Consider the following 14,101-nt stretch of genomic DNA (forward strand, 5'->3'; position numbering starts at 1 on the left):
CCTAAAATACACCAAATGTCTCCAATTAAAGCTCTGAAAATAAGACCATGCAGGAAGCACTTTCAAAAGCCACAAAGTTCTCTTCAATTCAAGGGCAAATGAAGAGAGAAAAGTAGCTAAGAACGAGGAGCACGGAAGACAGAAGACAGAGGCAGGAGAGAGCCAAACCTCACCTCCTAATCATTCTGCCTGAGGTGCTAAAAGCATTTCTTTATGAAGTGTGAAGTTTCAGCTGAATCCAAATTCCCAGCATTGGAGACAGTGTCAGGGGCTGCTTATTAGAAACAAAATCTCTTTTTCCTAAACTGAAGAAAATTCTGTTTTTCTATGAGGGCGTCTCTATCTTGAACCACCTAGACTCTTCTTTCATTCATTTACTGGATGCCACCATCATAACAGGAAAAGACAAGGCCAGCCTGACAGATAGTGTGACGTCTGTCGGAGACCCTAACCCACTAATCCTGGCCAAAAGCCCACATCTGTAAGTGCTGCCCCAGGAATCACACATGCCCATGGCTACCCTCTTCTCCATCACAAAATTGTACAGAATGTCTGTGAGATGATAGGGTTTGAAAATGGCACAATGCATATTTCCCCAACCACGGAGGCAAAGAGGTATATTTCATCAAGAGTACTGCTGTGATCGACAACTAGTTGAAGAAAACAAAGCCGGATTCCTGCCTCACTCTATATGCATTTAAGTGTAGCAGAAGAAGAACATTTAGAACTTATTTTAGAACTGAGAAGACCTTCTCCACTAAGATTTAAAAACCCAGAAGCCATCAAAAATGATAGGTACATTTGAGGGGTACTGGGGTGGCTTAGTTGGTTGAGCATCTGACTCTTGATTTTGGCTCAGGTCATGATGTTGGGGTTGTGACGGATCAAACCCCATTTCGGGCTCCGCACTCAGCACGGAGATTCTCTCTCTCTCCCTCTCCTTTTGCCCCTCTCCCCCACTCACGAGCTCTAAAAATAAATAAATAAAATCTTTTAAAAAAATGATAGGTATATTTGACTGTATAAATATTGCAACACTTATAGTGTATAAAAAAATACCACAAAGAGTAGGGCCACTCATGGGTGCCAGTGATTTTTAGTAATCACTGAATTCGGGTAAAAGTAATCACTCAAAATGGCTGACATTGCAAGTATAGAGTTATCATTGAGAACTGCAAGTACGCTCCGGACTTCCCTGCGGTGCCTGGGTCTGGCCACCTGTCTGGGGATCTCTCACCCTTTGGTTTTCATGGTTGGCAATGGTAACAGGCACAAATACTGGTAGAGTACGTCTATGTCTCGGTCCATAGTTTAAGAATCTTAAAAGTGCACAGAATATAATGAGAGTTCACATGTGTATGAATTATTTGTGTAACAAAAAAAAAAGGAAGGGGAGAAGCAACTACACCTCAAGCCAGAAGTACTTCCCCTCGAAACAGTCGTGGTAATATTATACCGTTGTATTTTGTTTTTTTACTAAGCCTACATGTACTGGTTTAAAAAGTATAAACTACTTTATGAAAATATCCTTTATAAGAAGAATAAGGAAACAATTAAAAATGAAAAACCACGTAGCAATTATGTCTGATTGCCCCTTCTCCACCTTAGGAGAGAAATGATAAGAACAGAAATGCAACCTTGCAAAGGGACTCGTTTAAGTTTTTCAATTTTTTTTTTAATAAAATGGCGTCAATTGCTGAAAGCATTATGGCCTTTGTTATGCTACATAATACTGGTATAAAATGTGAATAGTACAAAGTTCATCATATATAATATAAGGTTTTAATATATTACATTTGTTTCTACATAAACAGACTATAAATATATGTGCCATAGCATGTTTTACAGTCATGGTTCCCAGCATCTCACACTATGGTACCAAACGAAAAATACATTTTCTTTTTTAAAAAGGAAAGAACAAGGGCAGAAACCAATAGAAATAGCTTGATGTGTTAAAAGTCTAAATAATACAATAGATGTTGTTAAAACTTTGGCTATATAATTTTGAAATCTGGCTAATAGTCATTCAGAGAGTGAACAAACCAAATCAGCTCTTACTAGAGTGTAGAGGCCAAATTACTAAAATACTGTCTGATTGGGGTGAAAAGAGGGTGAAGGTTCAGGGAGGGGAGAAGGAACAAAGGAGTCAAATCTTTCCTGAAGCTTTGACACCACAGCTTGATACGGAACCTACTGCATTCAGGCTCAGACATAGATCACATCAGGACAGATAAGGGGGTATTCATCCAGAAGAAACCAGAAGCTGGTTTATATAGTCAAAACTCTTCGACACGACAGGGAGCCTCGGTCTGAGTGTCCTTTCTTTATGGGGTTCTGAATAAAGGATCGGCCTGGGAGACTAAGAGCCAGAGCTGCAGCATTTCCTTCCTGGGGCTTGGCCAGGAGACACGTAAGAGTCCGGAAGGAACTCTCATTAGGTGTCGGAAACAGCCCAAGGAGCTCTCCTTTAGCCCAACTGGGAAGAGCACGCAACCTTTTAAAACCAGTAACCTCATCTGAAGCCTTTACATTTCCTAACAGACCCCATGCCCACCTCCACCGGAGCCAACACAATGCATCTGCAGGCTCCAGAATGCTCTCAAAGCAAGCCAACATCTTCCTTTCTGTCAATCCAAACCCCACACATAAGACTTGGCTCAGGACCCATATCCCAAACAAAGCTTCTTAGATGGACTCAGCCCTAAAGGTCTTTCCCATCTTCAACACCTAAAGCACTTGCATTGCCTGGTTTATCTTCTGGTTTTACAGAGAGGTGTCAACTCCCCAGATGCTGCCACTGCATGGAGGATGCAGCCATTTCTTGAACTTCTTTTGTCATAACCCATGGGGAGCCCCACAATAAGGGGCATCATACGTGCTTTCTAAATGCATAAACAGAAGGTCAACACCGGGACAAAACACAAACACATTCTTGAGACACAAACATCTTCTCAGGAAATGCCTACGGGACTGGCTCCCTGCAGTCTGAGGTCCTTTTTTTGAAATGAAAATCAAATGTGGCTACTTCCTAGTGATGGAAAGAACAACACTTGAAAATCTGAGCAGCACCTCTCATGTGATTTCCAGGAGTGGGGGACGTGGGTGCCTCCTTTTAAACAGGAGGAGAGCTCAATGTGGGCCCAGAGTCAGGCTGGAGCATCTGGGCTGCACTGCCAACTTGCGGTCCAATCTCCACCAGCTTTAACAGTTCGGCCTCCTCGCTGGAGTACACAGTCGTGTCCGTGTCATCCGAGTGATACCCAGACTGGTAGCCACTCGTTTGGTTAGAGCCTTCGGATGCCACAGACTCCTTGCTTTTGCTGGGCATCAGTCCACTGTGGAAGAAATGGCAACCAAATGAGTTGGTGGAGAGAAAGAAGTTCTTTCCCCTCTTACCCTAACCCTGTTCCCGACCCCGTGTGGGCTGTAATCTCCCTGGAGACACCAGCCCCTATCTCTCCCACTTGTTAATCAACGTATCAGGTTTACTCAGACGATGTCTATTTTCAGGTACTAGCATGAGCTAGTGGTTTCAGATAAGTCCTCTTATTCAGGTCCAAGTCTCTCAAGCCTGTGATGAGATGAAAGGCAGTTCTCCTGAATTATGTAAAGGCTCCAACCAACGGAGCATTTTTATGGCGTTGAAGATTGACAGGTTTGTATACAATGATATGGGGCTGTGACGATGTGAAAGGAAATTGGGATGTTCTTAGAGTCCACTTCTGCTTTCCTCCCAGTGTTGATTAGGGATTACAAGGCATCTGTACGGTGGTAATAAAGTTCTTGAGCAACTTTAAACTTGAATAAGTCGAAGCGTGTGTATGCCATCAAGCCAGAGTGTCAAAAACTGCTTTTTACTCATCAAAACCACATTCTTTGGAAGGACTGAGGACCTGGATCACTCAGCAGCAACTAGAAAATGTTTTCAGTGTTTCAATGGAATCATGACAGACCACAATCATGTCAAAGCCTAAAAGTGTAGGCTGTGTTGATCTAAAAGCTTCAGGATTTACATTTTCTCAAGCCATTCTGAGGTGTGGGTTTTCCCCCCTGAATTCGTGTTTTACCAAATTATTTGTGTTAAAAACTACAAAAAGGATCTCATTAACTCCATGTCCATATGTGGTTTAAAAGTTATTTCAAATGACTAGAAGTGCAATTTTTCTTTCAATCCAACAAATGAGTTGAGTGTCTCAAACAATAGCATGGTACCTGGCACATAGCCGCCGCTGAACAAATATATTTTAAATCAATGAATGAAACATATAATTGACTCTAACAATTTCTCACTTTGGACCTAAAGCAAACAGTAAAATTGCACAATGGCTCGTTTTAATTTTCTTTTTCTTTACAGGAACATCCCTTAATAACCCATGGGTGTTCCCATTTTATACAACAGTTAGATTATAAGTACATCAAAGTCTTCTCAATTCTCACCTAGAGTGAGTTCACTAGCAAATAAATAACTGCTCACTATCTCACTATTTTTATAGAGATTTTCATTTATATGTTAGGTTAAAAGCAGGTACATCTATTCAAAACAACTACAAATTCCTACAGAACCACATGGGGGAAATCATATTCAAAACCAAATTTAGTATTTTTCCCACAATTAAGCCAAAAATAATAATAAGCCAAATAATTCAGCCAGTAATATTTAAGTATCTCAAACAAATAGATATTGGTTTATTTATGCATCATACTTCTAAAGACAGATGTGCTCATTTATGTACAGGTTTGAAAATTCTTCAGAGTCCACAAAGATTTTAATCATCTCAATTTGAGGGATTACATCCAATGAACTTTGTTATTTAGCCAGTACCATACAAACCACTGACCATATAAACATAAAAATTCCCGGGTATTCATAAATTCTCATTAAAACTGACCAAATTCCCTAATTAATTTCAGATTCTTTTTCAGATGTGCCATATAATTTATTTGCTTGATTAGTTTCCGTTATTTATTAATTCAGTTGATGTGAATTTGCCTAAGCAACAGACACAAAAAGGGAAAACTGCATCTACATTGAAAGTCCTAAGTTCCTTCCAAAAATTCCTGTTGAGATTTGTCTTTTCTCTTTGGCTGAGCCTTACCTAAAAGATGGCGCTAATTTGGTTCTGTCTTCCAAGGTTTTCAGCTCTTCTGATGCAAGGACCATACCACTGTCCGTCTGGTTGTCCTTTTTAAGAAATAAGGAGATGGCGCTGTTGATTGAGTATGCACACTGACCAACTATTCAATTAAATTGATTTCTTAGCCCATCTATCCGACAATATGCTCCAGTGTTCCACGGAGGGAGGTAAAGATGGCATAGCCAGAAATTGTACCAGCTACAAGAAGAAACAACTGCTTCCTAGTAGTAAACTCAGGCCTGGAAGAAAAGTATTTAGGAAGAAGCAGCTGAGGAGACCTGTTGCCATCCCTCTTTTCACAGTGATACTATTTACACTTGAGTGGAATTGGGCATGAAGCTAGACTATCTGGAACCTTGGACCAGGGGCTGTCTTTATGGAAAATCCAGTGGCGGGGGGGAGGGGAAGGGAATGATCAGTTCCATCTCCATAATGACCCCATGACACATACCTTTGTAATGAGGCTCTAAGACTCTAATGCTTAGGCTAATATTTATCTAGCTAATGTTTCATCCTTTGTGTTATTTTTAAGACTATTTTTGAGAGATGTACTTACATCTGGGATTACTTTTACTTCTGGTTCTTCCAACGGGATATCTTCAAATGTTTTTACACTCACGGGCCGGCTCTTTCGCTTACTGTTCTGCAGATACTGGCTGCAAAAGAACCAATATTTATATTTGGGGGGTGGTATATTTGGCTGCAGAGACCAAAAGTGATACCTAAGTTCATTATCTTTCAACCACAAGTTTAATAGCAACCTTCAAAACATCCTTTGGAAAAGGAAAAACAAATCAAAACAAAAATCTTTCTCTGCTAGCACAGAGTGAAGGCTCCATTTCCTGTGAGGGCCTATTTAAAAGTATAATCTAAGTGAGGGGCCTCGATTAGCTCCTGTTCTTTTGAATCTTACTTCTGAGGGCCGGGGCTGGACTAAAGACAACAACAGCAAACTAAGTTATCAGCCGCCTTCTGCATGGTTTCCTGATTGCCTGAGATTCCTCCCCTGGGCTCTTGACATATTACAGAGCATTGAACATCTTTCTGGCCACCTCCAGAAAAGTTTTTCTAGATAATGCCCTCAGAGCAACCATTCAGTGAAAGATGGGCAGAGGAAGCACCTGGGGATCTCACTGGATCTCACCTGGGTTCTGTAAAAGACACTGAACTCAGCAGGATCTGGAGACAACCTCCTCCTTCTGCATGTAATAGAGGCTAAGGGTGTGTGTGTTGGGCGGGGAGGGGGGCGGCGCGCTGAGTCTCACAATCCCCTATGTTCAGCCCACAGAATTGCTGGTCTTGGGAAAAGGCAGTGGTTCAAGAGTCATGAGATGTTTCATCTATTTCAAAGTCTACCACTGACTACAAACTTGGAAAAGTCATGAATATTTCTATGCTTCTGTTGTCCTGTCTTTAAAATGTGTTGGCAATAGCTTTCCCTCCCTCACTCACAGAGCTATGTGGAGGATGAATGAGGTGGGTGGCAAGTGTTCTTAGAAAGAATGATTCTCTATCAACCAAAGCTTGTTTTCCTCCTTTGAATTCCAAAGGGTACCATTTTCCTTCAGGAGTTCAAAGAATAGGACTTGTCAGACAACATATCACCTGTTTCCTGGGGGCGCTCCTTCCCTGCCATGTGGCTTTGGGTGAGTCTGATTCTGTTAAAAGCACCAACAGCCCAAGTGGAATGAAGAGAAGTTCTTTTCACAGCAAGGGACAGCAAATTCACTCTCCACGCTTATCCCAGCATACTTCCCCCAATAGGCAGGCTTCTGGACATGTTACATATTCCTGTGTTTTCTATGACCAAGTGGAGTGAAGACACACTTGAGCCAGAGGAGAAAGGAAATCGAGTCTCCTTCCCCTGGAACCAGGAGACTGGTTCCTCTCCTTACAGAGAGGAGAGAACGAGGTTCACCAGTGACATCCTCACTCAGGGATCTCCACAAGAAAGAGGACATGGTATATAAGGAGACAGAGATAAACCCACTTCTCCTGAGTCCAGTCCCTAATGGTACTACAGTTAATCATTCATTGATTCACTCACTCACTCAGGGACCCTTTCCTGAGACTCCACCCCATGCCAAGCACTGTGCTAAATGTTCCTCAACTGCTCTCTCATAGCATCTTCATAAATGGTATCTGTGAGGGGTGGGTGCTATTATCCCAACTTCAGAAGAGGAACTTGTCCAAAATCACAGAACTAGACTATCTGGGTTATGAGCAGCCACTGAAGGATTTGAAGCATGAGATTGACAAAGTCAGATGAACCCTTTAGAAAGATGGCTCTGGTAGAGGAAGGTGAAAACAGGCAGTGAGACCAATTAGGGGGCTCTTTTCCATGTCTCTAGAAGAAAGAAGGGCAGCCTGCCCAAGAGAAGTGATGCCCACAGAGTGTGCAGAAGTAGATCGATTCCAGAGATATGTGGCATATAGAATCAACTAGAGGGGGTGAGCTTGGGCAATAATACAGCTGCCTCAGAAAAAAACAGTTGAGGAAGCTAAGACTTAAGGAGGAAATGGCTAGGACTGTGATTCGAAATTGGCCTTCAGATTTAAAGCCCATTGTTTTGCTTTGTTTTGCTACCCTACTCCACACTGACTCCCTTGGAAAAGTATCAGGAAGGAAAACGTAGAAGAGAACAATGGATATGATAGTTCAAGTCTTTATGAAGGACCTACTATGTGCACAGTACTGCTCTTTCCCACACAGGCACTGACCGTGTGGTAGGACCAGTGCAGGGGAGAAGATGGACAAAAAAGGTGGAGAAAGGACAGTGTCACTTCAAGCATTCTGATATCACAGCCAAATTCAGGAACATCTAGCCAGGAGGCTGTCCCAGACATCAATCCGCAAGGAGCACTTAATCATCACCAGCAATTAACCAAAATGAAGAAAAATGATATGTGCCAAAACCTTTCTCTGGGAGAGAAAAGAAATCTTTGATAAGCTGCTTGGAGTGGGAAGTGAAACTCCCCAGGGGCAAATGATGGAGCAACCACAGATGGTCCCCAAACTGCCCTCAAAGAAAGATGAGTCCAATTAATATGTGTTTTCTTGCAGAAAGCATGCAAACTTGGGGCCAGAGCTGATCCACAGGGGAAATTAGAGACAAAGCAAAGTCTAGACACTAGTGGTCCATCCTGTTCACCCTTCCCCCACACACCCCTCTCGGCTTCTTTGCTAAATAAATGTTGAAGAAATATTTTTCAATAATTTAAAGGGGCAACAAATCATGAGGTTGGTACCCACAGTGATGTCTCTGTCCAGCTCTATTTATAATGCGATGAGATTGAAAACTATAAAGACAAAGCAAATGAGAAAGCCTCCTCAGCTTTTCTACCTGACTGGAAATGGGAAAAAGAATAGAACAAGTCTGCTGAAAAGTACCCCAGCCTCATCTCTGGTCTCCCGAGGGAAGCAGAACCAAACGAGAGCCTCAAAACCAAGTGTGCCGTGTGCAGATGTCTCAACGCTGCGCTTCTTTTAAGTCAGATGATTAAAATGTGACTGCAGAGTCTTGTTTTGATAAAAAGAAAAAGGGTGGGGCGCCTGGGTGGCTCAGTTGGTTAAGCGACTGCCTTCAGCTCAGGTCATGATCCTGGAGTCCCAGGATCAAGTCCCACATCAGGCTCCCTGCTCAGCAGGGAGTCTGCTTCTCCCTCTGACCCTCCTCCATCTCATGCTCTCTGTCTCTCATTCTCTCTCTCGCAAATAAATAAAATCTTAAAAAAAAAAAAAGAAGAAGAAGAAGAAAAAAGGGTGGCAGAGGTGAAGAGGGGGTGCAGACAAAAGATTCCGATTTCCATTTTATTTTTCAAATTATGGCTGGATAAAAGAGAAACTGGACTGGAAAGACCAATTCGAAAATCACAGACAGAAAATAGGAGCCAGGCCTATGTTCAGAGTGTGGTATCACATTTGTCCATGCTTCTGGGGATAAATGTTAGCAGCCCTGATTTAGATCCAGCATCGCATTTGGCACTTCCATTACACAAACATGACTTCATCGACTCTCAGCACCATATGCAAAGCGTCCAAGCAAGCCAAGAGGCTGCCGCTTGGGTCCTCACTCCACCTGGTCACACAAAACCCAAGGAACAGAGTTCATGATCAAATGGCTTTCTGATAAAGAAGGCAGCGCTGTTGTAGGAATAATTACCACACCAGAAGGCCAGCCGAGCTTCAACTAGAGGTTTTTAAACATGAGAGTGGCACTTTTGGCTTCCAGTTCATTCACCTTTCTCTTTGAGGGTCCCTCTTTGCTGGGGCAGAAAACAGGACATAGAGAGAGAGATCGGAGAAACTGGAATCATCCTAGGGATGTGATTTTAAGCAGCTTGCTTAGTAGCTATCACATATCGAGGGCTCCCTAAGTGCCCGGCACATAGAAATATGTTATACCATGCAATTCTCAAAAGAATCATTTTTGAACACCAGGGTCTTCGCCTGGGTCAGGATGAAGATGTGCGCCAGGTCACTAAGAGGGAGACTTAGTGGCTCAGCCAGTTCTATCTGACTCTAAAATCTGGATCTTTAACCATAGTTGTTTATTTCCACCAGGTGACTGCTCTGAGCCTCATGTTCAACATCCCCATCAAGAAGGGTAAGAGTTTCTCCCTTGCGTAACTCTGCGAGGTATCATGTAGGCAAAATCTGATAACAGGAGGAAAAGTTCTTTGAAAAAATGCTAAAAGTTCTCGACACAAATGTAACCGGCAGCTTATGCGTTGGCTTCTACCCACTCCGGCAGTGTTCCTGCCACCCCATGTGATTCCCCAGAACAAGCTGCCCAGGGGGCCTCCTTGCCCACGACCTGGCGGCCTGGCTAACCTAGAGCTCCATGCCCCTCTTGCAGTCACAGCACGCTCATGAGTGCAGGCTGGACCCTGCAGTCGGGCGGGGGGGGGGGGGGGGGGGGGGGCGGCAGTTACAGGAGGAAAACACCCAAAAGAGTGGGGGGAGGGGAACAAAGGCTTAGTAAAAGGCTATTTTAATATCATATTGTAGACACTGTATCAACTCTTTCCTCAGGCACAGGTGCTGGGAGAGAGAAAAAAGAAAGCTGCCTTCAGAACCCCTTTACAAATCAGGAGAGGACCGCAGTGCATGTGTTTTAAGTAAGTCCAGAAGTCCCATTATGCAAATGAAATGCTGAAAATCAGACTAGGGAGGGGCTTCTGAAGATGTGCTGTCCAGTCCAATTCAGGACACATCCCCATGGCACACTGCATCCTGGCCAGGGAGACATGTGTGTTCTCATATATGCATAAAACCCTTCCTTCCTGAATCTTTCCTAAGCCATTTAATTCACATTAATAAAAGAGTACATGGGGATAATTTAAATACAGATGTCTATATAAAATTGGTCTCTTTTTCTGGAGATTAACAAACTGTGGCATTCCAGCTATTTGCAGCTGCAGGGCTTAGAATTCTAAAGAAACAGCTATGGCAGCAATGTGGACCACAGATGGGAACCAACTCACCTACCCCAGCCCTCTTCAAGGAGCACTTCCCTTGACAGCAGTCTCAGGGCTAAGGCTAAATAAATGTGGAAGTGAGATGCAGCCTTCCTTCCACCCCCTCCCCAAATGACCTTGAAGTGCCCCCGTCCCCCTGGGGATGTTGACCATATACAGTACCTGATTCCTGCTGTGTTGTCATAATGGAATTTGGGGTCACACACTTCCTCTTCCTCCATACAGGAAACAGGTGAGGTAGGCAGGGAGAGTCCAGAATCCTCTTCCATGCTCAAAGTCTCTGATATCGGGAGAACAATGTAGTCTTTGCCATCCTGAAACAACAAACATGGAGTTCTATTGCTATGGCTCCAGCCCCTCAAGAGCCTTTTCATGAGAAACAAAGGCCATGGGGTCTGTCGCTTTCATATCTGAGTGCAGAACTTAAAGACAACATTAAAAATGGTTTGTCAAAAACAAAAGGGCCCTTGAGAGGGATATGTATATATGAAAGTAAGTTAAAGGAGTTCATATAAAAACAAGAGGAGTAAGGGGACCGCAGAGAACTGTGGTCACGAGGAAGACAAAGCAGGCTGTGGCCAGGGATGTGGCAACAGAACACGGAGGGCTGAGGAATCATTTCTTCACAAAGCCCCACCTACAAGAGCCAGGTCTTTTAAAGGGTATGTCACCCAGTGTTAGCTTCTACACGTCCAGGCAATGGAAAAGCTGATGCCAGTCTAGAGAAAAGCAATAAATGTGCAGGAAAATGGGTCTTCTGAGAAAAGGTCGCACAATTTAACATTACTTCATCAAGAGAAAGAGAGAAAGGGCAATGTGACACCTTTAAATGTTTGAAAGGCTTACTGATAAAAACAGATTTGACCCATTGTTCCCCACCTGTTCCAAAGAAAAGCAAGAGGAAATTGGCTTCCATTCATGGTATTAAGAGGCCCTTGACTGGAGATTAAATAACTTTCTAATGGTAAAGGTTACAGTTCTAAAATCCTCCAGTGGAAGTTATGGGGGTCTGGGATTTTACTGAGGAAAAAGCCATCTATTTTGCAGGGTTCAGATATGGGTTTGCCTATACAGTGTATTAAAAATTCCTTGAAATTCTGTTCATTTTTGATATTCTGTGGACCAACTCATTTTTATTTTTTTATTTTTTTAAAGATTTTATTTATTTATTTGACAGAGAGAGAGAGAGAGCGAGAGAGGGAATACAAGCAGAGGGACTGGGAGAGGGAGAAGCAGGCCTCCCACCAAGCAGGGAGCCCGATGCGGGGCTGGATCCCAGGACCCTGGGACCATGACCTGAGCCAAAGGCAGATGCTTAATGACTGAGCCACCCAGGCACCCCCAACTCATTTTTATTGATTGATTGATTAATTTCACTTCAGAAGAGTATCTGAAGACAAGAAAAAGATATTATCAGGAGGAATGAGTGGTTAGGATCTCATCTGTCTAAACAGAGAGTTATAGCTTTTAAAAAAGCATTATTGCTCAGATCTGTAAGAATATGGTGGCTATGAGAAGGTCTAAGGAAGAGAGGAGGCCTTGGATATACTTCTTGGATGGAGGTCACAAACCTGCTGAGCATTAGCTTGTAACAGATTTCCCAAGTGTTCCACCAGCTCTGAAAACGTGGGTCTCTGATTGGGCTCCCCGTGCCAGCAGTCAAGCATGGTCTGGTATCTAGAGAAGCAAAACACTAATGTCATTCACTGTCTCCTTCTTCCTCATCTGATGCTGAAAACAAGCACTTGAGTGAGTAAACATTTATGAAAAGTCCACCATGAGCCCAGACACTAAATAGTAATTCAACACCGTATAAAACACAGAGCCCTACACTTGGAGCATCAAGTATGTACAGGAAATGTTCTAAATTGATATCTAATAAAAACTAACTCGTGAGTATAGATAAAGTGCTGTTGTTTCCAGAAGAGATGACTCTCTGCTTGAGATTATCAAGGAAGACTTCCAGGGAGAAGCAGGATACAGATGGGGCCATGAAAGAGGTCTGTATCATGAAAAGTCTTCTGGGCAGGGGGAGTTTTTGTGAGCAAAGAAAGGATAGGAAGATGTGTTCAGTCTTACATTTCTGGTGTGGCATAATCAGGGGCCCTCATTCTAGTGCCTTCTTTTAATCGCCTACAGAATTCCTCATCAATCTTTACTCCAGGATATGGAGAAGCACCTAGAATAAAACAGGAATGGGACATTATCTGATTTGATTTTTTTCTTATAGAAAACCGTGATTCTTGAACATCTTCCCAAATACATTCAAACATACATATATATGTATATTTATATATTTTTTGTATATTCGTATATGTATGTGTGTGTATATATGTGTGTGTGTGTATATATATATATATATATATATTTTTTTTTTTTTTTTAACTATCCGAAGCTTCCAAGTAACTTTCACCAGATCAAGGTGGAACACAGGAGAGGAAAAGGTGCACTGGGGCCACTGACTTCTATCATCCTCTTTGGAGTATGGATGGAGGAACAAAAAGCAAGTGACTTACCTAAGGAAAATATTTCCCAGAGCAAGACACCGAAAGACCACACATCACTCTGAATTGTGTACACTCTGTCAAAAATTGTTTCTGGGGCCATCCATTTCAAAGGGAGGCGAGCCTAAGAGGGTAGAAGACAAGGAATCAGAACCCAACTTAGCACATATCTGAAGAAAACATTTCTTTGTTCCCAAAGAAGGTCCCGAAGCTTGCAAAGAGGAATTTGGATCCTGCAACTTAACAGAGCACTGGGCTCATCTTTGAAACTTACATCTCCTTTTCTGACATAATCTGGGTCTTTATAAATATCCCGGGCCAAGCCAAAGTCACAGATTTTAACCACGTTCTTCTCCGACAAGAGGATGTTGCGTGCAGCCAGGTCCCTGTGGATACACTGCAAAAAGAACCGTGTGTACGTTAGGTCACGGCGCAGCTGATGTCTTCTGCATCTGTTGTGACCTCATGCTTAAAAAAGCCCCACATCAGAAAACCAACTGATTAACAAGCACTGGGCTAATATCTTTCATCAACACTTCAAGAAAGAAGTCTGACTTTTGTTGAGACACACATCTGCTTATCCCATAAAGAGTCCCAGATTTTGGAGTTAAATAATTAAGTTATAGTATGATGATGGAGTCATAAATAGACTTCTCTTGGACACAATTAAGAATGTGTTTCTGGTCACATCCACATATCCCTTTCGCCTGGCACCATATACGGTTAAAACCTGTTATTCTAAGGAGGCCCTAGAATGCCCTCCTATTCTGAATGAATGCTCAGAAATCAGGAACAATGGGCTCTCCTTGGTTTGGTGCCTTTGGTTGGTTTCTCGGTTCCATATGGAACTGAAAATGACCGGCTCTGATAAACCATCCCCCGTGGGGCTCATCCTGTTTCAAAGTGTTGGATTATCATAAAGGTCTATGAAAGAGATTTCAGCTTCTCACGGGTCAAGTTGATTCTCTGGTGCCCTAAAAA

At 42.7% G+C, this 14,101-nt stretch overlaps 1 protein-coding gene across 1 annotated transcript in view; it reads right to left on the reverse strand.

The window, feature by feature from the left end:
- Positions 1–1,913: 1,913 nt before the first annotated feature.
- Positions 1,914–14,101, reverse strand: part of KDR (kinase insert domain receptor) — a 45,096-nt gene continuing 32,908 nt past the window's right edge. The window contains exons 23-30 of the mRNA XM_045881129.3: positions 13,395–13,517; positions 13,133–13,244; positions 12,696–12,795; positions 12,188–12,293; positions 10,779–10,930; positions 5,692–5,791; positions 5,097–5,182; positions 1,914–3,335 (exon numbers count right to left, since the gene is read on the reverse strand). Of these exons, the coding sequence (XP_045737085.1) occupies positions 3,113–3,335; positions 5,097–5,182; positions 5,692–5,791; positions 10,779–10,930; positions 12,188–12,293; positions 12,696–12,795; positions 13,133–13,244; positions 13,395–13,517 (1,002 nt within the window). The 3' untranslated portion in view covers positions 1,914–3,112. The remainder of the gene's footprint in view (positions 3,336–5,096; positions 5,183–5,691; positions 5,792–10,778; positions 10,931–12,187; positions 12,294–12,695; positions 12,796–13,132; positions 13,245–13,394; positions 13,518–14,101) is intronic.

Source organism: Mirounga angustirostris, unplaced genomic scaffold (assembly GCF_029215605.1).
Source record: "Mirounga angustirostris isolate CCGP_5_RB_7025 unplaced genomic scaffold, mMirAng1.0.hap1 SCAF_2, whole genome shotgun sequence".
Taxonomy (NCBI): domain Eukaryota; kingdom Metazoa; phylum Chordata; class Mammalia; order Carnivora; family Phocidae; genus Mirounga; species Mirounga angustirostris.